Raw genomic sequence first — 23,006 nt, 5'->3', positions numbered from 1 at the left:
TTTTTTTTTTTTAATGTTATGTTAGTCACCATACAATACATTAGTTTTTGATGTAGTGTTCCATGATTCATCGTTTGCGTAAAACACCCAGTGCTCCATGCAATACGTGTCCTCCTTACTACCCATCACCGGGCTAACCCATCTCCTCCCCGCCTCCCCTTTGAAGCCCTCAGTTTGTTTCCCAGAGTCCATAGTCTCTCATGGTTCGCCTCCCCCTCTGATTTCCCCCCCTTCGCTCTTCCCTGCCTTCTCCTAATGCCCTCCATGCTATTCCTTATGTTCCACATATAAGTGACACCATATGGTAATTGTCTTTCTCTGCTTGACTTATTTCATTTAGCATAATCTCCTCCAGTTCCATCCCAGTTGATGTAAATGTTGGGTAATCATCTTTTCTGATGGCAGAGTAATATTCCATTCTATATATGGGCCACATCTTTATCCATTCGTCTGCTGAGGGGCATCTCGGCTCCTTCCACAGCTGTTGGTGGGAATGCAAGTTGGTACAGCCACTTTGCTCACATTTTTTTTTAAATCACCAATGGGTGTTGGATGTTGTCAAATGATTGTTCTGCATCAAGTAATTGACATGATCATACATGATTTCTCTTCTTTATCCTGTTGATATAGTAAATTTCATGAACTCACTTTGAAATGTTGCACTAGCCTTGATATCTTGATATCTAAATCCAACTTCTTTGTGGTCTATTGTTCTTTTCCTACAATGCTGGATTCAAACTGCTAATATTTGTTGAGGACTTATACAAAGTTTTCTCTACTGATGAGAAATACTGGCCTGTGATTTTCCTTCCTTGGAGTTTATTTGGTTTTCATATTATTATAATACTGGACTCATAGAATGAGGTAGAAAGAAATGAGTTAGAAACTTCTACTTTCTGGAAAAGATTTTAGAGAATTGGTATAATTTCTTCCTTAAATGTTCAGTGAACCCATCTGGGTCCACTCCTGTTTTGGAAGGTTACTAATTATTGATTCAATGTCTTTAATAGATATGGGCCAGTTAAAATTTTTTATTTCCCCTTGTTTGAGTTTTCATAGATTGTGGCTTTCAGGGAATTGGTCCATTTGATCAAAATTATGACATTTGTGGGCACAGAGTTGTTCATAACATACTTTTTTGCCCTTTGGTTCAATACAAGTGGCCTTTCATTTCTAATATTAGTAACTTGTATTTTCTTTTTTTCTCAGCATGGCTAAAGGTTATCAACTTTATTGATTTTTTCAAACAGCCAGCTTTTAGTTTCATTGATTTTCTCTTTTTAAAATATTTTATTTATTTATTTATTTATTTATTTATTTATTTATTTATAGCATGAGCAAGGGGAGGGGCAGAAAGAGAGAGACAGAGAATCTCTAGCAGTCTCCATGCTAAGCACGGAGCCCAACGCTGGGCTCTATCTCACAACCCTGAGATCATGACCTGAGCCAAAATCAGGAGTTGAACGCTTAACTGAGTCACCCGGCACCCATCATTGATTTTCTTTAGTGCTGACCTGTTTTCAATTTCATAGATTTGTGCTCTGATTTTTTTCTCCCTATGCTTTCCAGAGATTTATGTTGTTCTTTCTATAGTTTCCTAAAGTGGGAGCATAGATCATTGATTTTGGATTGCTCTTCTTTTCTAATATAGGACTTCCGTGATATAAATTTCCCTCGAAGGGATGCTTTTGCTGCATCCCCCAGACCTGATAAACTGTATTTTCATTTTTATTTAGTTCAAAACATGTTTAAACTTCTGAGATTTCTTCCTTGACTCCTGTCATTTAGACAAGTGTTGCTTAATCTCCAAATATTTTGGAAGTTTCCAATTATCTCCCCATCAATCGATTTCTAGTTTAATTCCATTCTGGTCTGAGAACATACTTTATATGACTTCAATGGTTTTAAACTTGTTAAGGTGTGTTTTGCAGCCCAGAATGTGCTCTATCTTGGCAAATGTTCCCCATGAGCTGCAGAAGAATGCGTGTTCCGCTGTTGCTGCATGAAGTTGTCTGCAGGTGCCGATTTTATCCAGGTGCTGGATGATGGTGTTCACTTCAACCATCTTTGCAGATGCACAGCCACCTGGATCTGTCAATCACTGAGAAGGGTGTTGAAGTCTCCAACTTTAATAGTGGGTTCACCTATTTCTCCTCATGGTTCTATCTGTGTTTTGCCTTGCATATTTTGACCCACTGTTGTTAGGTGCATACATGTTAAAGACTGTTATGTCTTCCTGGAGAATTGACTCCTTTATCATTTTGCAGTCTCCCTCTTTATGTGTCTGATAATTTTCCTTGATCTGAAGTTTGCTTTGTCTTTTTTTTTTTTAAAGATTTTATTTATTTATTCGACAGAGATAGAGACAGCCAGCGAGAGAGGGAACACAAGCAGGGGGAGTGGGAGAGGAAGAAGCAGGCTCGTAGCGGAGGAGCCTGATGTGGGGCTCGATCCCATAACTCTGGGATCACGCCCTGAGCCGAAGGCAGACGCTTAACCGCTGTGCCACCCAGGCGCCCCTGAAGTTTGCTTTGTCTTAAGATTGCTACCTAAATTTTGTTTTATTAGTGCTAGAACGGTACTCCTTCTACACCGTTTGTTTTTAAGGTATCTGTGTCTTTATATTTGAAGTGTTTTTCTGCGGCAAACCTAGTTTGGTCTTGTGTTTTGGTCATTGTCAGTCTCTTTTATTTGGCATATTTATATTCACATTTAGAGTGATTATTGATATATTGAATTGGTATCTCTCATATTTGTAACTGTTTTCCATTCATTGCATTTTCTTTTTTTACATCTTCCTTTCTTCTCTTGCCTTTTTTTTTTAGGAGGAACCTGAGGACTTTATTCACGATTCTGCCTTGGGAAAGGGGAACACTCTACGGTGCTGGGCTGGCAGGAGCGGGGTGCAGCTGGTGGGGAGGGGGCAGGGCCAGTGAGAAAGAGGCAGGGCCAGTGGGGAGGGGATCAGTGGGGCAGGGCAGGGCAGGGCTGGAAGAAGCCCCCGTGACTGGCCTCAGTGCTGACTTTCCACGGGCAACTACCTGGAGAGAGCTAGCCATTGAATGGACAGCCCACAGGACACTGGCCTGACCCAATGTTAGGGCAGACTGGGGCTCAGAGCAGGGAACCTGCCCAGAGTCCCTGAGAAGTTTGGGACAGAGCTGAGACCCAGCCCCTGAGCAGCAAAGCCCCAGACAGCACTCACCTTGGTCCCGGTCGTGGGTGCTAGTCCCACCGCAGCCATATAGGTGCTCCCGATGGTCTTGATCTTCTCCAGGTCCTTGTAGAAGTCTTTGTCCATGAGCTTTGTTTAAAACACGAAACTGTTAAACGTTACATAACATCCGAGAGAAGCCACTGTGGGAGCAACCCCAGGGCGGACAAGCCTATTCTGGGAAGCAGTGTGTCTCCTCTGTTGTGGCCACCAGACAAGGTCTGGGCCGATCTGAGGGGCTCCAGCAAAGAGGAGCCCAGGAGGGACCATGCAGAGTACCCCATCCTGCAGCAGCGACCTCAGGCTCACCCTGGAGGAGACGCCCCGGGGCAGGGAGCACAGGTAGTGCAGACCCCAGGCTCCTGCCCGCCCGTCTTGGAGGTGAGGCCGCCAGCCAAGCCAGCCTTTACTGGGTAGGGGACAGGAGCCAGCACTGGCTGGCAGAACTCAGTGCCTGTGGGCGGCAAAGGCCCCTCCTCTACGGTCAGGTCGGTTTGGACCCCCCAGGGGACAGAATGTGTGCACCTCTTCCCAGTTCCGTGTGCCGGGGGGCCCCCACAGGGCATCATTCAGGGGCGGTCCTCACCTCGTCAAAGTCAGCGATGATCTCATTCAGAAGGCGCAGACACTCCACCCCCATGTTGTTGCCATCCAGCTCGATGTAGAAGTCATCAAAGTTGGGGATGGAGGCGAACATGACGCCCACCTGCGAGTAGGACTGGTAGTACAGGTCCTGGAGGCAAAGGTGAGGTCAGCCGCGGTGCCGGGGGCAGCACGTGTGGGCAGGAGAGGAGGGTGGCAGGGAAGGATGCCCCGGGGGCCCAGCCCGATGAACACAAAGCCCTGGGAGCTTCTGGGCTTTGCCGGTCAGGCTGAGCCGCGGGCCCTGTGCCTTTAAGATCTAAAACGCTGACCAAGCCTCATTATTTCTGAGTCGGCACATGTGAGCCCTGTTCTGTGGGTGGTTCCAGAGCCTCCCTCCGTGGCCACTGCAATTAGGAAGCTCGGACCCACCCAGCTGCCCTAAACACGGGTTTCCTGAAGCCCATTCTCCCTCCATGCGGGCTGATGGGTGCTCTGCTCTCTCCCGGGACCAAGAGTGGGGACTTCCTGGCCCCCGGAGCCTCCTGCTGCCCGGGGGGATGGGGGATGGACAGAGAGGGCCCCACTCAGCCTTGGTGCATCCGGGGCTCAGAAATAGCCATGCTTTGCAATTTCAAGCAGAGACATGATGGGAGGGTCCCTCTGGGTGGGACCTCCAGCCGCAGACCCGTGACCCCTGCCAGAGCCGCCTGGCATGGCAGACTCACCATGTTCCGGGGGTTGGACATGAGGAAGTGCTGGGCGACGTGGGCTGGCAGGAGGTTGAAGAGAATCCTCTTGTTGTCCAGCTTCACCCTCTCCATGTCGTCCCTCTCCTCCTCTGCCTGGGGGGCAGACCCTCTGTGACCCACTCGGCCTCTTCCCCTCACTCAGCACCCCCTGTGGCAGACTCCCCCAGACCAGGCCGACCAGGACCCTCAACCCCTCCCAGCCAGGCCCCGTGTGGGCGTCTGAGTGCCTCGGCATCACGGGTCTCGGCAGACCCAGGAGTCCAGCCAGACCCCCACGCTGGACTTCTGATGGGGCTCCTGAGCCCCTCACTCCCGGGTGACCCCTGCACTGCCTTCTTCCCCTACGTGATTTTCTGTGGGCCGGCCGACCCCTATCTGCTCTTTGGTGATAAGCCCCCACCTGCCCACACCGCACCTGTCCCGATGGCTCTAAATGACATCTGCCTCACCGCTGTTCACAGATGCCATGAATCACCCTTCCTACAACATCCGGCTCTTTCCAATCATCCGAACGAGACTCCCAGGGTGCCGATCTATAGTCTACACAGGAGAGTCTCCACCTCTGCCCCCCCCCCCAGGCAGAGCCGCTGCACCACAGGGGTCCAGAGGCGCCACGGATTTCTGGGTAAGTCCCCGCCCTGATCAGCTGGAAATTTCAAAGGACAGACAGTGGGGGGTTTACCCCACTTCCAGGGTACGCTCCCCCCACATTCTGGGACCCAGACACCCGTAGCAGCTGACACACGAGCCTGCTCCCAGGTAACACTGGTCCCCAGGCAGCTTCTGATATTCTGTCCCCAGAACATTCATGCGCACCTGCCCCCTGTGTCAGTCACGTGGAACACGCAAAGCCAGGCAGCCGACCCCATTTCCTCTAGAATCTCCCCACCTCCAGCAGCATTCACATCCTGGGCACTGAGATAGGGAGACCTACAGGGACCTGGGTTTGGGGACAGATACAGCACCAACGGGGCTCAGCCGAGTCCAGACTCCCCGGAGCAGGGGGTGCGGGCCAAGGGGGCCCTCCCAGGGTATGCTGCTGGGCAGGTGGAGGACCTCTGAGCCACAGGGACTTGCACAGACTAATGATACCAGCACCAATGTCCCCGCGCCCTGCATCAGCCACACCAGCCCTTAGACACCGAAGCCACCAGATGGCCATTGGTCACTCATCCTAGCTCCAAACCTGGCACCAGCCCGACCTGTGAAAGGAGCAGTTTGGGGAACATTTCTAGGGCTGGATCAGCCTTACAGACACTGGCCTCTGGTGGTGGTGACAGTGGCACAAGGATGCCTGTTGGCAGCCTGCAGCCTGGCCATCAAAGCTAGGGCTTGAAGACACCGCTCCCCAGTCCAGTCCTGCTTCAGGATCCTTATCTGGACGGAAGTGGATGGAAAATCCCCAATTTCAGGGTCCCATTCTCACTTATCGAGGGTTAGGACAGCGTGTGCTACTCACTAAGCCTGGAATTGTCCGCTCCTGTCAATTCAGTACAACCTGCACCAGTTAAAGTGAGAAGGGGTCGGGGCACCTGGGTGGCTCAGCTATTAAGCATCTGCCTTCGGCTCGGGTCGTGATCCCAGGGTCCTGGAATCGAGCCCCACATCGGGCTCCCTGCTCGGCGGGAAGCCTGCTTCTCCCTCTCACACTCGCCTTGTTGTGTTCTCTCTCTCGCTGTCTCTCTCTGTCAAATAAATAAATAAAATCTTTAAAATAAATAAAGTGAGAAGGGGTGACTCCCAGAGGCAGAGCTGCAGAAGCCAGGCACAAGGACGAGGATGCCGGGAGCACAGGAGACGGCCAGCAGCCCTGGGCCTCCCTGGGCGCTGTGCAGGGGAAACAACCATGGACGGGCCACAGGGCCATGAGTTATCAAGGAGCCTGGCCAGAGAATGGGCTTCGTCCTCCTCCTCACAGCACGCAGTCAGGCAGCGAGGGGCACGGGAGAAGGAGCCCAGGAGCTACAAGACTGGTGGAGATGAGGCAAGGCGGCCTTTGCAAGAGGGAGGCTGTGGCCTTGGGAGAAAGGGAGGCATCAGAAGGAAGCTGGGAACCTCTCCGAGGACACGTGCAATTCATTACCTTTCAACGCACGTGCATGGACAGACACAACAGAAAGTTTTTTGCAAGATAAGATAAAGAGGAAGTCAATATTTCTACGGGAGTGGTTTTATTTGTTAATGGCATTAAAATTTTTGCTCTCCCCTAAATATCATTAGTGTTAAGGGTACTTCAAAGAAAGCACCGTGAGTGAGTGCACTTGACTTTGTATAATAAAGAATCTTGGTTTATCACTTTGTGAGCAAAAGCTTTGGTTCTAAGTTCAGTTTCTTTTCGACTGACTTAGCATTCACTGACATTCATAGTCCAGCGGAATAGCAAAAAATCATTCTGCTTTTTAATCCATCCACCAATGCAAAGGTTTATGGTACATGTGACAAATAAATGTCCATCTTACAAATTAAGCAGAAGAAGTATTATTGTATTTTTAACAAATAAGATGAAAACCTACTGAATTCTCTTTTTGTGAGATTTTCCTACCAGCCAGGAAACCCGAGTATTGGTGAGAAAGATCTGGTGTAGGTGACATACACTATTCCTGTCCGCACATGAGAGACATGACCAACACCCCATTTTTAAGCGATTCCCTCCGCAGTGGAGCTTGTTTCAAAAGGCATTTCCCGGGGCGCCTGGGTGGCACAGCGGTTAAGCGTCTGCCTTCGGCTCAGGGCGCGATCCCGGCGTTATGGGATCGAGCCCCACATCAGGCTCCTCCGCTATGAGCCTGCTTCTTCCTCTCCCACTCCCCCTGCTTGTGTTCCCTCTCTCGCTGGCTGTCTCTATCTCTGTCGAATAAATAAATAAAATCTTTAAAAAAAAAAAGGCATTTCCCTTCTCGTACGTCAAAATCCAACCTGGGACATTAAGGGACAGAATGTAGGAGCTGACATCTCAGAAATTACTTTTCCCGGGGTGCACCTACAGACAGGTACGTGGCACCCGAGAAGGGCTCGTGGGCTGGGGGCACGGTCTCTCCACAAGCAGAACAAAACAAAACAGCATAACCTGACAAGACCCGGATTTGCTGACACAGATGACCAGTGGGCTGCATGTGCAGTGACTGTCACCGTGACCCCCATGAAGCACCGCAAAGACTTTTTACCCAAACAACCAGACCAGCACAGCCTTCCCAGTGCCTGGAATCAAGGACATGCTCACTCAGAATGAACAGCCAGTCACACTCTGCTGGGAAGTGATGTCCCTGTCTCCTCCTGGAGGTGACATCTGGCCGGAGGCAGATGGCCACTGCCAGCTCATACTTCAAATAGTAGGAAACTGCATTTCTTAATTTCCAGAACACTCACCACGAGCAGAGCTGCTGATGCTGCACTAGGGTCCTCCAGAGAAAAGAACCAACAGGACACGTGCAGACACAAGAAGAGATTTATTACCAGGACTTGGCTCACGAGATCATGGAGGCTGAGCAGTCCCACCCTCTGCTCTCTGTAATCGGGGTGCCCAGGAGGGTCAGTGGTGATTCCTATCCAAGCCCAAAGGCCTGAGAACCAGGGGAACCGAGGGCAGAAGACCAATGTCCAGCTCAACCGTCCACCAGGAGGGGCTGGAATCTTCTTTTGCCTTTTTGTTCTATTCAGGCCCTCAACCTGAACTTATCTAGGTCCCAAAAAAGGGAACAAAATGCTATTTATGGCATACGAGAATACTCAGCACCCAGAAACTAAAATACGCAATGCCTAACATCTAACTAAAAATTAGCAGATACAGAGAAGCAGAAAAGTATAGCTCAGAATGAAGAGGGAAACAGATCAGTTGACATCGATCTACAGGCGTACAGTCAGTGGGCCGAGTTAGGCGATTTATGCAAAAAGCTGGAAGAAACATGGTAAGTAGAGAAAGAGGAGACTACGAAAGAGACCCGAATCTAAGTTCTAAAAATGAAAACTACAAAATCTGAGATGGGAAATGCACAGGCGGAATTAAGGAAAGACTGGGTACTGCAGCAGAAACGAGGATAAATGTGAAACGTGAGAACAGCAGTGAAAAGCATCAAACATGCAGGGCACTGAGGCAAGGGAGCAGCAGAGCAGGCACGGAGCATGACTGAGGTGCGGGACACCTTCCAGGAGCCTAATGCATGCACGGGCAGGGCCCCTGAAGAAGAGGGACAGACAGAAATACATCAGAAGAAATAAGGGATGAAATGTTCCCCAAATTTAATGGAAACTATAAACCCACAGATCCAAGGCGCCCCACAAACCTCAAGCAAAAAATGACACCAGGGCACCTCACAATCAAGCCACTTAAAACCAGGGATAAAGGGGAGATCTTCAAAAGCCACCAGATGCAAAGAAACGTTACACACAGAAAGATGGCAGCCGACGAAGCGCTGGAAGCAGCGCCAGACAGGAGACAGAGACCGTCTTTAAAGCGTGAAAGGGAAAAGGATCGTCGAACTACAGTCCTATCCCCAGCACACGTGTCTTTCGATCAGGAAGGCAAAATAAAGACCTTTTCAGACACACAAGAGTTGAAAGAACGAACTGCCAACAGACCTGCAAGAAATGTTACAGGCGGTCATTCAGGAAAAAGGCAGATACCAGATGGAAACCTGGATCTTCACCGAAGAATGAAAAGCACCAGAAATCACAACTATGTTGATATATTATATATATATATATATATATATATATATTCTTCTCAAGTATATATCTATATATATTTGTCATATATATATGACTTATATACTTCTCATATCTTCAAAACATAGTTAAGTGTTTATGATGGAAAAACATATTTTGGAGTTTATAATAGATGTACAAATAAAATCTATGATGTCGATGCCAAAAACCTAGAGTGGGAGAAACATGTATGCAGTTGCAAGGTAGAGTAACTTCAGCTGAAGACAGACGGCGGTAAGTGCCTACTGAAATAATACACCTGGGGCAGAGCTAAGGTTCTGGGGTAGTAGGAGGACCCTCTGCTCATCTCATCCCTCGAACACAGCTACATAAATATCAAATCCTTCTGAACACCCAAGAAATCGATCTAAGACTGACAGAACAAACTGCACAACGACAGGGAGAGAAGAGGCCACATCGGGGAAGGTAGGTGGGGAGATGTGGTTTGGGGGAGAAATGGACTGGGGGTGCTGCAGAGGGGAAGGAGCCCTGGTCACAGAGACAGGCGAGAGAGAAGGGCACGAAGGGTTATGAGCAAAGAGAACAATTCCCCAAAGCCATTGGCTGGGAACACAGGAGAGGCTGATTTTTGTGAGATTTTGCAACTAGTGGGGTTCAAAGACTGGAGTTCTAAGGTCCAGTGTGGCCAGTGTGGAGCCTGGTGGGCACTGCAGGGCTCCTGTGGAGAAGGAGGGTGGAGAGCCCCAGGGCAGATGGCGCAATCTGAGGATTCCCTGGGACACACAGGGAGAGATGACTCCCCCTTCTTACAGCTCATCTGGGAGAGGTGGCATTGCCTCTCCAGGGACAAAAGAGACAACAGGCGTCATTTCTCTCCCCCGGCCCTCAGCATAAACCAACTTCAGTAAGCAGTACAGCCCAGCGGTGACAGCCCAAACCAAGCTCTGCAGGTGCTGCTTTTCTTGGGCAAGTGGGCCTGAGAACCAGAGCAGTCGTTCCCCCAGAAGATTATCACAACCCCCTGCACACTCCACGTTCACCAACCACGGAGTGCTGCAAAGCTTCAGCTCTAGTGGGAACAGGGTCTAGTCTCTTTGAACAAGCAGAACAAAGCACACCTAGTTAAACTCACCACACACTGGACAAGGTCCAAACACTGCCCACTGCAGGCAAGGAGAGCCTCTGCGGATGACTGGCCTGAAGGATAGAGCAGCCAAAACACCACAGCACAGCGCATGCAGCACACACAGGAGACACTTCCAGAAGCGCCAGGCCCTGGACAGTAAATGATCTCTTCTTCATAAAGCCACTACTCTAAGGAAGAGGAAATGTCCCAGGCTTTCCTAACACACAGAAGAAGACAGACACCTAGACAAAATGCCAAGACAGAGGAATCCATCCCAAATGAAACAAAAAGGAAAGATCGCGGCCAGGAGCCTAATTGAAACAGATACAAGTAATATACCTGATCCCGAATTTAAAGGAACAATCATAAAGATACTAGCTGGGCTTCAGAAAAACATAGAAGACACCAGGGACTCTCTTACTGCAGAGATAAAAGACCTAAAAACTAGTCAGGCCAAAATAAAAAATGCTATTACTGAGATTCAAAATGTACTGGATGTAATGACTACAAGGACGGAAAAAGTACAGGAACAAATAAGTGATACAGAAGATAGAATTATGGAGAATAAGGAAGCTGAAAAGAGGGAAAGAAAACTATCAGATCACGAATGTAGACTTAGGGAACTCAGTGACTCCGTAAAATGTAATAACATTCGTATCATGGGAATCCCAGAAGAAGAGAGGGGAAAAGGGGACAGAAGGTTTATCTGAGGAAATTATAGCTGAGAACTTCTCTAACCTGGGGAAAGAAACAGACATGCAAATCCAGGAGGCACAGAGAACTCCCATCAAAATCAACAAAAGCAGGCCAACACCAAGACATATTGTAGTTAAATTTGCAAAATATAGAAGTAAAGAAAAAAATCATAAAAGCAGCAAGAGAAAAGAAGTCCCTAACCTACAAGGGAAGACAAATCAGATTCACAGATCTGTACCCAGAAAGTCGTCAGGCCAGGAGACAGTGGCATGATATAGTCAACGTGCTCAATGGGAAAAATCTAAAGCCAAGAATACTCTATCCAGCAAGGCTGTCATTCAGAGTAGAAGGAGAGATAAAGAGTTTCCCAGACAAACAAAAACTAAAGGAGTTCATGACCACTAAACCCACTGGGCAAGAAATATTAAAAGGGACTCTGAGTGGGAAAGAAAGACCAAAAGCAACAAAGACTCAAAAGGAACAGAGAAAAATCTCTGGAAACAAGACTTTACAGGTAATACAATGGCACTAAACTCATATCTATCAATAATTACTCTGAATGAAATGGACTAAATGCTCCAATTAAAAGACATGGGATATCAGAATGGATAAAAAAATAAGACCCATCAATATGCTGTCTACAAGAGATTCATTTGGGCCTAAAGACACCTGCAGATTGAAAATGAGGGGTTGGAGAACCAGTGGACATCAAAAGAAAGCTAGAGTAGCCATACTTGTATCAGACAAACTAGACTTTATACCAAAGACTGTAACAGGAGATGAAGAAGGGCAATAGATCATTACAAAGGGGCCTATCCGTCATGAATATCTACAATTGTAAATACTTAGGCTCCCAACTTGGGTGCACCCAAATATATAAATCAATTAATAACAAACATAAAAGAATTCAAAAATAGTAGGGGCCTTTAACATTCCACTCGCAGCAATGGACAGATCATCTAAGCAGAAAATCAAAAAGGAAACAATGGCTTTGAATGACACCCCAGACCAGATGGCCTTAACAGATATATTCAGAACATTCCATCCTAAAGCAACAGAATACACATTCTTTTCGAGTATGCATGGGACATTCTCCAGAAGAGATCACATCACAAATCAGGCCACAACAAGTACAAAAAGATTGAGATCATACCATGAGTATTTTCCAACCACAATACTATGAAACTTGAAGTCAACCACAAGAAAAAAATTGGAAAGGCCGCAAACACATGGAGGTTAAAGAACATCCTACTGAAGAATGAATGGGGGGTGCATCTGAGTGACTCAGCTGGTTAAGTGTCTGCCTTCGGCTCAGGTCATGATCCAGTGTCCTGGGATCGAGCCCCGCATCAGGTTCCCTGCTCAGCAGGGAATGTGACTCTCCCTCTGCCCCTCCCCCCAGGCTTGTGCACACACGTGCTCTCTCTCTCTCTAAAATAAATAAAATCTTTTTAAAAAAAGAATGAATGGATTACCCAGGAAATTAAAGAACAAATTGAGAATATATGGAAACAAATGAAAATGAAAACACAACAGTCCAAAATCTTTGGGATGCAGCAGAGATAGTCCTAAAGAGGGAAGTATATTGCAATACAGGCCAATCTCAGGAAGCAAGAAAAATCTCAAATACACAACCTAACCTTACACGTAAAGGAGCCAGAGAAGGAACAGCAAATAAAGCCTGACACCAGCAGTAAAAGGGAAATAATAAAGATTAGAGCAGAAATAAATGATATAGACACAAACAACCAAAATAAAAAACCAGTAGAACAGATCAATGAAACCAGGAGCTGGTTCTTTGAAAGAATTAATAAAATTGATAAACTCCTAGCCAAACTTATCAAAAAGAAAAGAGAAAAGACCCAAATAAATAAAATCACAAATAAGAGAGGAGAAATAACCAACACCACAGAAATACAAAGAATTATGAGAATATTATGAAAAATTATATGCCAATAAATTGGGCAACCTGGAAGAAATGGATAAAATCCTAGAGACATATAACCTACCAAAATTCATACAGGAAGAAATAGAAAACTTGAACAGACTGATAACCAGCAAAGAAATTGAATCAGTAATCAAAAATCTCCCAACAAATAAAAGTCCATGGCCAGATGACTTCTCAGGGGAATTCCACCAAACATTTAAAGAAGAGTTAATACCTATTCTTCTCAAACTGTTCCAAAAAATAGAAATGGAAGGAAAACTTCCAAACTCGTCCTTGAACCCAGCATTACCTTGAGTCCAAAACCAAAGACCCTACTAAAAAGGAGAACTATAGGCCAATGCCTCTGACGAATGTAGATGCAAAAATTCTCAAGAAGATACTAGCAAATCCAATCCAACAGTACATTAAAAGAATCATTCACCACGATCAAGTGGGATTTATTCCTGGATTGCAAGGGTCGCTCGATATTCACAAATCAATCCACGTGATACACCACATTAATAAAAGGAATGACAAGAACCATATTGTCCTCTCAACAGATGCAGAAAAAGCACTTGAGAAAATACAGCATCCTTTCTTGATAAAAACTCTCAACAAAGTAGAGCTAGAGGGAACACACCTCAACATCATAATTAAAAACCCACAGCTACTATCATCCTCAATGGGGAAAACCTGAGAGCTTTTCCTCTATGGTCAGGAACAAGACGGGATGTCCACTCTCACCGTTGTTATTCAACACAGTACTGGAAGTCCTAGTTTCAGCAATCAGACAACAAAAAGAAATTAAATCAGCAAGGAAGAAGTCAAACTTCCACTATTTGCACAGAACATGATACTCTATGCAGAAAACCCAAAAGACTCCACCAAAAAATCGCTAGAACTGATACACAAATTCAGTAAAGTCGCAGGAAACAAAATTAACATACAGAAATCTCTTGTAGTTTTATATGGTAATAATGACGCAGCAGAAAGAGAAATCAAGGAATTGATCCCATTTACAACTGCACCAAAAACCATACTATACCCAGGAATAAACCTAACATGTTGAGGTAAAAGATCTGTACTTTGCAAACCACAGAACACTTACAAAAGAAATCGAAGAGGACACAAAGAAAGGGGAAAACATTCCATGCTCATGCAGAGGAAGAACAAATATGGTTAAAACGTCTATACTACCCAAAGCAATCTATACATGTAATGCAATCCCTATCAAAATACCACCAGCATTTTTCACAGAACTAGAACAAACAATCCTAAAATTTGTATGGAACCACAAAGGACCCTAAATAGCCAAAGCAAACTTGAAAAAGAGAAACAAAGCTGGGGGCATCACAGCACTGGACTTCAAGCTATATTACAAAGCTATAATCATCAAGACAGTATGGTACTGGCACAAAAACAGACACATAGATCAATGGAACAGACTAGAAAACCCAGAAATGGCCCCTCAACTCTATGGTCAACTAATCTTCAACAAAGCAGGAGAGAATATCCAGTGGAAAAAAGACAGTCTCTTCGACAAATAGTGTTGGGAAAATTGGACAGCCACATGCAAAAGAATGACACTGGAGCACTTTCTTACACCATACACAAAGACAAATTCAAAATGGATGAAAGACTTAAATGTGAGACAGGAATCCATCAAAATCCTAGAGGAGGTCACAGGCAGCAACCTCTTCGACCACGGCCAAAGCAACTTCATGCTAGACACGTCTCCAAAGGCAAGAGAAACAAAGGCAAAAATAAAGTACTGGGACTTCATCAAGATAAAAACCTTCTGCACAGCAAAGGAAACAATCAACAAAAGTAAAAGGCAGCCTACAACACGGGAGAAGATATTTGCAAATGATGTATCTGATAAATGACTTACCTGATAGTATCCAAAATCTATAAAGAACTTATCAAACCCAATACCCCAAAAACAAATAATCCAGTTAAGAAATAGACAGAAGACATGAACAGACATTTTTCTAAAGAAGACATACAATGGCTAATAGGCACATGAAAAGATGCTCAACATCACTTATCATCAGGGAAATACAAGTCAAAACTATGATGAGATACCACCTCACACCTGTCAGAATGGCTAAAATTAACAACGCAGGAAAGAATAGATGATGGCGAGGATGCAGAGAAAGAGGAATTCTCTTGCACTGCTGGTAGGAATGAAAACTGGTACAGCCACAGTGGAAAACAGTATGGAGGTTCCTCAAAAACTTAAAATAGAACAATTGCACTACAAGGTATTTACCCAAAAGATATAAAAATATTGATTTGAAGGGATACATGCACTCCAATGTTTATAGCAGCATTATCAACAACAGCCAAACTGTGGAGAGAGCCCAGATGTCCACTGACAGATGAATGGATAAAGAAGATGTGGTATATGTATTTGTGTACACACACACACACACACACACACACACACACACACACACACAATGGAATATTACTCAGCCATCAAAAAGAGTGAAATCTTACCATTTTTAATGACATGGATGGAGCAAGAGGGTATTATGCTAAGTGAAGTAAGTCCATCAGAGAAAGACAAATACCATATGATTTCATTCATATGTGAAATTTAAGAAACAAAACAGATGAACATAGGAGGAAAGAAGAGAGAAAGGCAAACCAAGAATAGACTCTTAACTATAGAGAAAAAACTGATGGTTGCTGGAGGGGAGGTGGAGGGCAATGGGTATTAAGGTGGGCATCTGCTGTGATGAGCACGGGGTGTTATGTGTAAGTGATGAATCACTAAATTCTACTCTTGAAATAGTAATGTTACACTATACATTAACTGGAATTTAAATAAAAACATAAATAAAGTTTCTATTTCAATAGAAACTAAAAAAAAAAAGAAATAATACAACAAAGAATTGCAGCTAATAAAAAGAAGAAGGGAGGGAGAGTGGGAGAGATAAATGAATTAACAATAATTATTATCATTAATAAATAATCAATAATAATTATTAATGGAATAATAAAGATTATTTTATATTTAAATAGAATAATAAAAATATTTAATTAACCCAAAACAAGCAGAAAAAGAGGAAAAAATTCACAAAGAATAGATGGACAGTTGGGACAAATAGGAAACAACAAGATAAAAGATCAAAATCCAAGTGCATCAATAATCGCATTAACTGTAAATGGTCTCAATAGCTCAATTAAAAAGGCAGAGATTTATAAACTGGATAAGAAGGCAAGGTCCAATTTTACGTTGCTTATAAGAAATAATGATGTACTGTATGGTGACTAACATATTAATAAAAAAGAAATCCACTTTAAGTAAAAAGACATCAATACGTTAAAAGTAAAATGATGGAAAAAAATATATAATGGGAGCTGAATTACCTATATAACATCACACAAAGTAGTCTGCAGAGCCAGGCACATTACCTCGGAAAGCAGCTCTTTCCATAGTGATAAGGGGGATAAAAGATTCAACTTACTAAGAGGACATAATCCTAAACATTTATTATGCATCTAGTAACAGATCACCAAAATATATGAAGCAAAACTGACAGAACTGCACAAAATTCTGTCCACAGGCACAGTGGGAGATTTCAACATCATTCTCTCAAAAATTGGTAGACTATCTGGGCAGAAAGTCTGTAAGGGCATAGGAGACCGATGAACAGTCTCAGCCAGCTTGACCTCATTGACATTCAAAAAACACACCATCCAACAGTGACAGAATGGATCATGGACGATAACAACCCATTCTCGAGACATTTAAAAGGATTCAAGGCATACAAGGCATAATCTCCGAACACAGTATAACTAAGCAGAAGTCAGTAACAGAAAGATCTGTGAGAAATCTTCAACAAAAGAATGTATGTCTTCATAAACTTTGGTCCAAAGAACTTAAAAAAAAAAAAAAAGAAAGTTCTTTGAACCACAGGAAAATGAAATGACATATAATGTCAAAATTTGTGGGATTAAGGCAGCACTTAGAGGAAAATGGATAACAAAACCCTTGAATCAGAGAAGATACAAATCATCCCGAGAAACTAGAAAATAAGAGTCAATTAAACCCAAAGTCGTCAGAAGAAAATAAAGATCAGAGTGGAATCCAGTGAAATGGGAAACTCTAAAATAACAGAAAAATCAGGAAAACCAAAAGCTGTTTCTTGAGATCAATAAAATGTATAAACTTTTAGTCACACTGATAAAAAAAAAGAGTCTACACAATTCTACATCAGGAGGAGAGAGGGGACGTCACCACAAATCCTATAAATGGTAAAGGGGTAAGAAGGGAATGGTATAAACAATTACGTGACAATAGAATGAACGACATTCAGGGAATGGCATACATTTCCAAAGATACCTCAAAAAGAAATGGAAAACCTGATCTTTATCTTTGGGAAAAGTGATTTTAGTTAAAACCTTCCCACCCTAAATACATACATACAAATCCAAGCCCGAGGGCTTCACTTCCCCAAACATCTGAGGAAGAAATGGTACCAATTCTACGAACTCTTCCAGAAACCCGAAAAGGAAGGAACACGTCCCCACTCTTGAGGCCTGCTTCACTCTACAGAACGACAACATTCATGAACTGGGATGCAAATATTCTTATCAAATATTGGTAAAGTGAATCCAACAATACATAGAACCGTTCCTACGTCACAAGCCACCTTCCTACGTCCTGGGCCACCTTCCCTGAGTGCCACCAATATGGCGCCCGCACCGATGGGAATCACCCTCCTGAGTCAAGCACTCACTGGTACAGAAATCAGTTGCTCTACTATCATCAGAACTACAATCGGCATCGTGATTATCTGGAGAGTCCAAAGAAAACACAGCTCTGGAACAAAAGCATTGTGATGGCCACAGATGAAGAGGCCAGCTCAAGTATGCAGGTTTATGTGACCAGCCCGGGGCCAGTAAATAATTAACCCTCCGGCTCTGGCCTGGCCATTTCACAACAGTGTGAGACACTGTGATGTCTGCAGGACAGGCTTGCATACCCAGAGGGCAAACAGGCAAAGTCTAGAAATATCCTTGTTTTGCTGGGTTTACGGGAAAGTGAGGTGGCATTTCTCGTTACACATACTTGGAAAAACATGACAGTGTGTTGTGTTCCCAGTGACACGTGAAGGGTCTCTCTGGCACTGAAGTCTCTGGAAAGCTCACTTGGAGGTGGGAGCTGGGTGTGGCACGGGGTGCTGGCAGTGGAGAACCCCAGGGCAGGGTCAACCCCCAGGCTTACCAACAGTTCAAGGGACACCAATGCCAAGAGAAGCGCTTGCCAGCCCAGATGAGAGCGAACGCCTCCTTGGCCTCCGTCTGTGAGGGCAGCCGCGGAGCAGGTGTCTGGTGAACAGGCTGGAGGCCCAGATTTGCACACCCCCAGGCTGGTCCGGTTCCCCTGAGTCTGTTCTTCTCAAGCTCTCAGTAGCTATTCACAACTCAAAGATCTGAAACCAGAGGGGGCAGCCGACCACAGGCGCCTCTAGGGACCAGCCAGCCCAGTCACCCTGGACAGGCAGCCGGAGCCAGACAAGACCAGGTCCCTTGGCACAGCCCACAAAAGAGGCTGTTCTCTATTACCTGGTGAGGCTTTGGCAAACGGCTACAGTCAGGCCTCCTTCTGGGAGCTCATGTATGTGGCTGTCGGCTCTGGCGTCTGCTCAGACCCGAGACCTCCCAGAGGACCCTGCCAACAGGCCCCCGTGCCACCTGCTTCAGCAGGTTTGGCCAGCGTGGAGTGTCTGCAGGAGCAGGGAGAGCACGGCTGGGTCCCTTCCCGCATGGTCACTAAGGGCTGGTTGTGTCCCGTGGCTGACGGCCGTGAGTCTTGTCTGGTGGCCTGCCTGGGGTGGAGACCCTGTGCTGTGATACACCAGGCACCACGCCAGCCCAGGGTTGCCTGATACCTACCAGAGACTTCAGCTCCCCTGACCTTACCTGACAAGGGCTGTGGTCGGGCCCTCATGTGGGATGACAGTGGCAGCCCAAGTCCCTCGAGGGGTGGAGCCAGCGTCAGGGTTGTTCCCCAGTCTGCAGGGGAACTCGGGGCCTGCACTGCCCACATAGCCCAGCCCACGTGTCCCAGCCCCATGGACAGGAGGCCAAGGGGCTCAGCATCTCAGGGGCCTCTGTCTGCCCCCCCAAGAATCCAGAATCCAGGTGTGTAGTGAAGACGGCGCCGGGCGGCAGGCCCCTCAGAAGCAGGGGTCTCCTGGCACACGGGGGGAGTGGGGACTTCCCGGAGCAGACGCTAACTTAGCTCACGGGATGGAGAAGGACCGAAATAGGCACTCCCACAGGGACAGAAAGGAGACTAGCGGTTGCTCGGGGTTCGGATGGCCGAAGTAGGGAGTGACCGCTAATGGGAACAGGGTTCTTTCTGGGGACATGCGAATGTTCTAACACTGACCGTGGAGACGGTTGCCCAACTCAGTAAATAGCTGAAAACCACGGAAGTGCACGCTTTACAGGAATGAGATGTGCAGTGGTTACGTAAAAAAGAATAATAAGCCATGTTTTTCCCCAGCATACGTATGTGTGTACGTGTTCGCACGCACAGATACACATACGTACCTGGAACATACGTGCGCACACACAAGTATGTGTCTTCCCTCTTTTGTTTACCCAAAGTAACAGAATCATCCTTCGTGATCTTGACTATGCGACCCGCCCTGATGTCCTCAGCCGGAATCTGTCTTTTCCAGGCTAATGAAACCAGAAAGTATCAGATTCGCCACGGCAGGCGGGGCAGCCCCGGCGGGGAGAAAGGCGGGGTCCCAAGGCCGCTCAGCCTCACTGAGCACCTGCCCTGCACCAGGCCTGTCCGGGTAGGAAACTACGGTTACCGTGTCCCCCGCCCCCACCCGAGATGGAAACTTTTATGAGCCATAGGGCTTCGAACATCGTTTCTGGGGGTCTGCTGGTCTCTGGAGGGATTAACATTCGAAAGCCTGGCGCGAATGAAGCAGATGGCCTTCCTCAGTGTGGGCGACCTCACCCCCCAATCCTCTGGGCGTCACCTGTCTGGGGTGGGACCACGGCTATCCCTGTGCCCTGGCCTACGGCAGGGCCCCTGGCTGCCCAAGGGGCCCCCAGGATGAGGAGGTTCCCACCTGCCCTAGACACCCCTCAGACCGCTGGTCATCCTGGCTCAGCTGTGTCTCAGCCAGGCCCTGGGCCCAGAGCCCTCACATCCGTGCCCCGTTCCCCACCTGCGGGCCCCACCCCCTGGGCAGGGCTGCCGTGAGAACAGACACAATTAAATGCCCTGGACACTAAAGAGCTGCTTCTTAATACATCAGAATAAGAAAACTCTTGAGGGCTGACACTCACGGGTCTGATGGGGAAGGCAAACGGAAGCAATCTGCCCAGGGGCAAGAAGTTTGCACGTTGCACAGATGGAGTTCGAACTTGGCCCAGAAAGCCGGAAAGCCGGACAGCCTCCCCATCCAAAGGCTGAGGACACAGCAGGTGACGAAGGGGTCCCAGAGACCCCAGCCCCGCATCCTGGTCCGGGCCTAGAAGTGCACCTGTGTGCCGGTCGCTTGGCAGTGCAAGCCCCTGGTGGTCATCACCTCCCTCCCCGGGGCTCGGGGCCCAGGGGCCGCTCCCACATCTGCACTCCTCAGCCCCCTTCAGGCCTCTTGTGCTGGAATTTGCCAGTGTGCTTGGCAATAATGGAGGTTCCTGCCCGCCCCCACTCACAGACCTACTAAATCTGGGGTGGATGGTGCAGGAGTCGGCATTTTCTGGAGTTTCCCACGGCCCTGATGAGATCTGCTGTCACGTGCAGCCCAGCGAAGGCTGAGCCAGTCTGCACTGCAGTCCCACCACCAGAATGCCTTTGGGGATGGGGAACTCACAGCTCAAAACACTGCCAAACTCTTGCGCCTGTCAGGCAGGGCTCATCAGTTGGTCCCCACATCCCCGGCTCCCCTGCGCTGCCTTCTCTTGGCCCCCGTCCTACTCCTCGGCCCCAGCACTGCCTCTTCTACCCACACACCAGGTGGTGTCCAGACAGGAGCCCCTGACTCCCCTCCCGAGGGGCTTCCTTGCCACACCCCACCCTCCACGGAGCAGAGAAAGCGCATCTTGCCTGTGCTGCCCAGAGATAGTCCAGCCGCAGCTTGATGTCCACCTGCCGGGCGTGCAGGGCCAGCGTGCACGAGAACAGCAGGATGGCCACGATCGGCTCGAAGCTGCGCCCGGACACCGCACCGCCCCTGGGGGGGACGAGGAAGAAAACCTCGTCGGCACGGAGAACCCCAGCCCCAGCCCCACGTGCCCCTGGACGCGACACTCAGTGGCACCTGCTACAGACCCAGGCTAAAGCCACTCTCGCCGGGAAACCCGGGGCCTTGCTGGAACTGGGGCCCAAACGGACCCGTGGAGAAGCCCCAGAACCAGTGTGCTTCCCGAGCAGGTGCACGTGACACCGCCCAGCTGTGTCCTGGTGGGAGCAGCACACCTACCCTGAGGCCCTGGTGTACCCGCTGAGCTCCAGGACCAGGATGTAGGACGCCGTGAGCACGAAGAGCAGGATCATTTTGGGCAGGGAGGACACCCGCAGGAAGATGGCCAGTGGCAGGGTGCCCACGAGGCCACAGAGCAGGGCGTGGGGTGCAGACTCGCAGGGTGCAGCAGGCAGCACGGCGTTCCGGCCACCAGGGGTCAGGACGGTCACCAGGGACCTGTTGGGGCTGGAGCTCCAGGCCCAGGGCAGGCAGCCCACCTGAAGGGGACAGAGGGGCAGGGAGCGTGGGAGACGCCCGCTCAGGACCAGCCCCACCTCCACCCCCAGCCCGCTACTGCCTCTGGCTCCCAAGACATGGCCCCAGGTGACCCGCACCCCAAGTGACCCACGCCCCCAGATGACCCATACCCCCAGGTGTCGCCAGAAGGCCTCGGACCCTCCCTCCTGCTCTGCCTTCCAGGCTCCCCGCAGCAGGGAGGGCGGGGCCGGGGTCTGGGGGCCATCTTCCCCAGACTGCCAGCCCCCTCTGGGTGCTCCTGCACCCATCCTATTGTTACTGCAGCCACCCCCTCCCCCGTACTCCTGCCCCCGCCTCCCTCCTGTTACTCCCGCCCCTGCTTCCATCCTGTTACTCCTGCCCCAGTCTATCCTGCTTCTCTGCCCCAGCTTCTATCATCTACACACTGTGAAGGGGCTGGGTGTCCCTCCACCAGGAGACAGCATCCCCCTCGACCCCCGTCCACACCTCACTCCACTCTCCACGCCAGACCCTGCTGCCTCTTGAGACGCTCACCACACATCCTTGGGCCACCGAGTAGATGAGGACCACTATGAAAATACACAAGACGGTGCGGATCTGGATCGTCAGGCATCCTGGAAAACACTGAACAATACAATACATTACTGTAAAACAGGCGCTCATTAAGGAGTTGGTTCACGTGCGCAGACATGGTCACAGTGCAGACTGTGCAGAGCGCCCGGGGAGCGCCTGGGGCCCCACCCACGGTTCCCCCTCAACACAAACTCCTTGGCTGAGCTCATGCTTCACCTCCCAGGTCAACAAACTGCCCAAATCAAAAGAAACCAAAGCTAATGTCTTTAAATTAAAAAGAACCACACCTACCACCATGTACCCCACACCGTGACTCTGGCGCTGAAATGAACTGAATCAATTAATGTGACATTTTTGTTATATGAAATTCTTCTATCTCAGAAATCACAAGAATTTACCTTTATTTGTGTCTTCTTTTATATGCTTCAAGTAAGTTTTATCATTTTCTTCACAAAGGTTTTGCATCATTTTTGTTATTAGAAATTGCACTGGGTGTTATACGCAACTAATGAATCATGGAACTTTACATCAAAAACCAGGGATGTACTGTATGGTGACTAACATAATATAATAAAAAAATATTATTATATAAAAAAAACCAAAAAAATAAAAATAAAAAAAATAAAAACCAACGAAAACAAAAAAGAAAGAAAGAAAGAAAGAAAGAAAGAAAGAAAGAAAGAAAGAAAGAAATTCTATTTTAAATCTACTTAAGTACATTTTGCAATATTCAACACGTGAC

The 23,006-nt window shown here is 47.5% G+C and overlaps 1 protein-coding gene across 1 annotated transcript in view; it reads right to left on the bottom strand.

Annotated features, from left to right (window-relative positions):
• Positions 1-23,006, bottom strand: part of ADCY1 (adenylate cyclase 1) — a 92,398-nt gene that overhangs the window by 6,772 nt on the left and 62,620 nt on the right. The window contains exons 14-16 of the mRNA XM_040644490.1: positions 4,525-4,641; positions 3,801-3,947; positions 3,206-3,304 (exon numbers count right to left, since the gene is read on the bottom strand). Coding sequence (XP_040500424.1) covers positions 3,206-3,304; positions 3,801-3,947; positions 4,525-4,641 — 363 coding nt within the window. The remainder of the gene's footprint in view (positions 1-3,205; positions 3,305-3,800; positions 3,948-4,524; positions 4,642-23,006) is intronic.

Source organism: Ursus maritimus, unplaced genomic scaffold (genome assembly GCF_017311325.1).
Source record: "Ursus maritimus isolate PB19 unplaced genomic scaffold, ASM1731132v1 scaffold_3, whole genome shotgun sequence".
NCBI lineage: Eukaryota > Metazoa > Chordata > Mammalia > Carnivora > Ursidae > Ursus > Ursus maritimus.
This window is presented reverse-complemented; position numbering and strand designations above follow the sequence as displayed.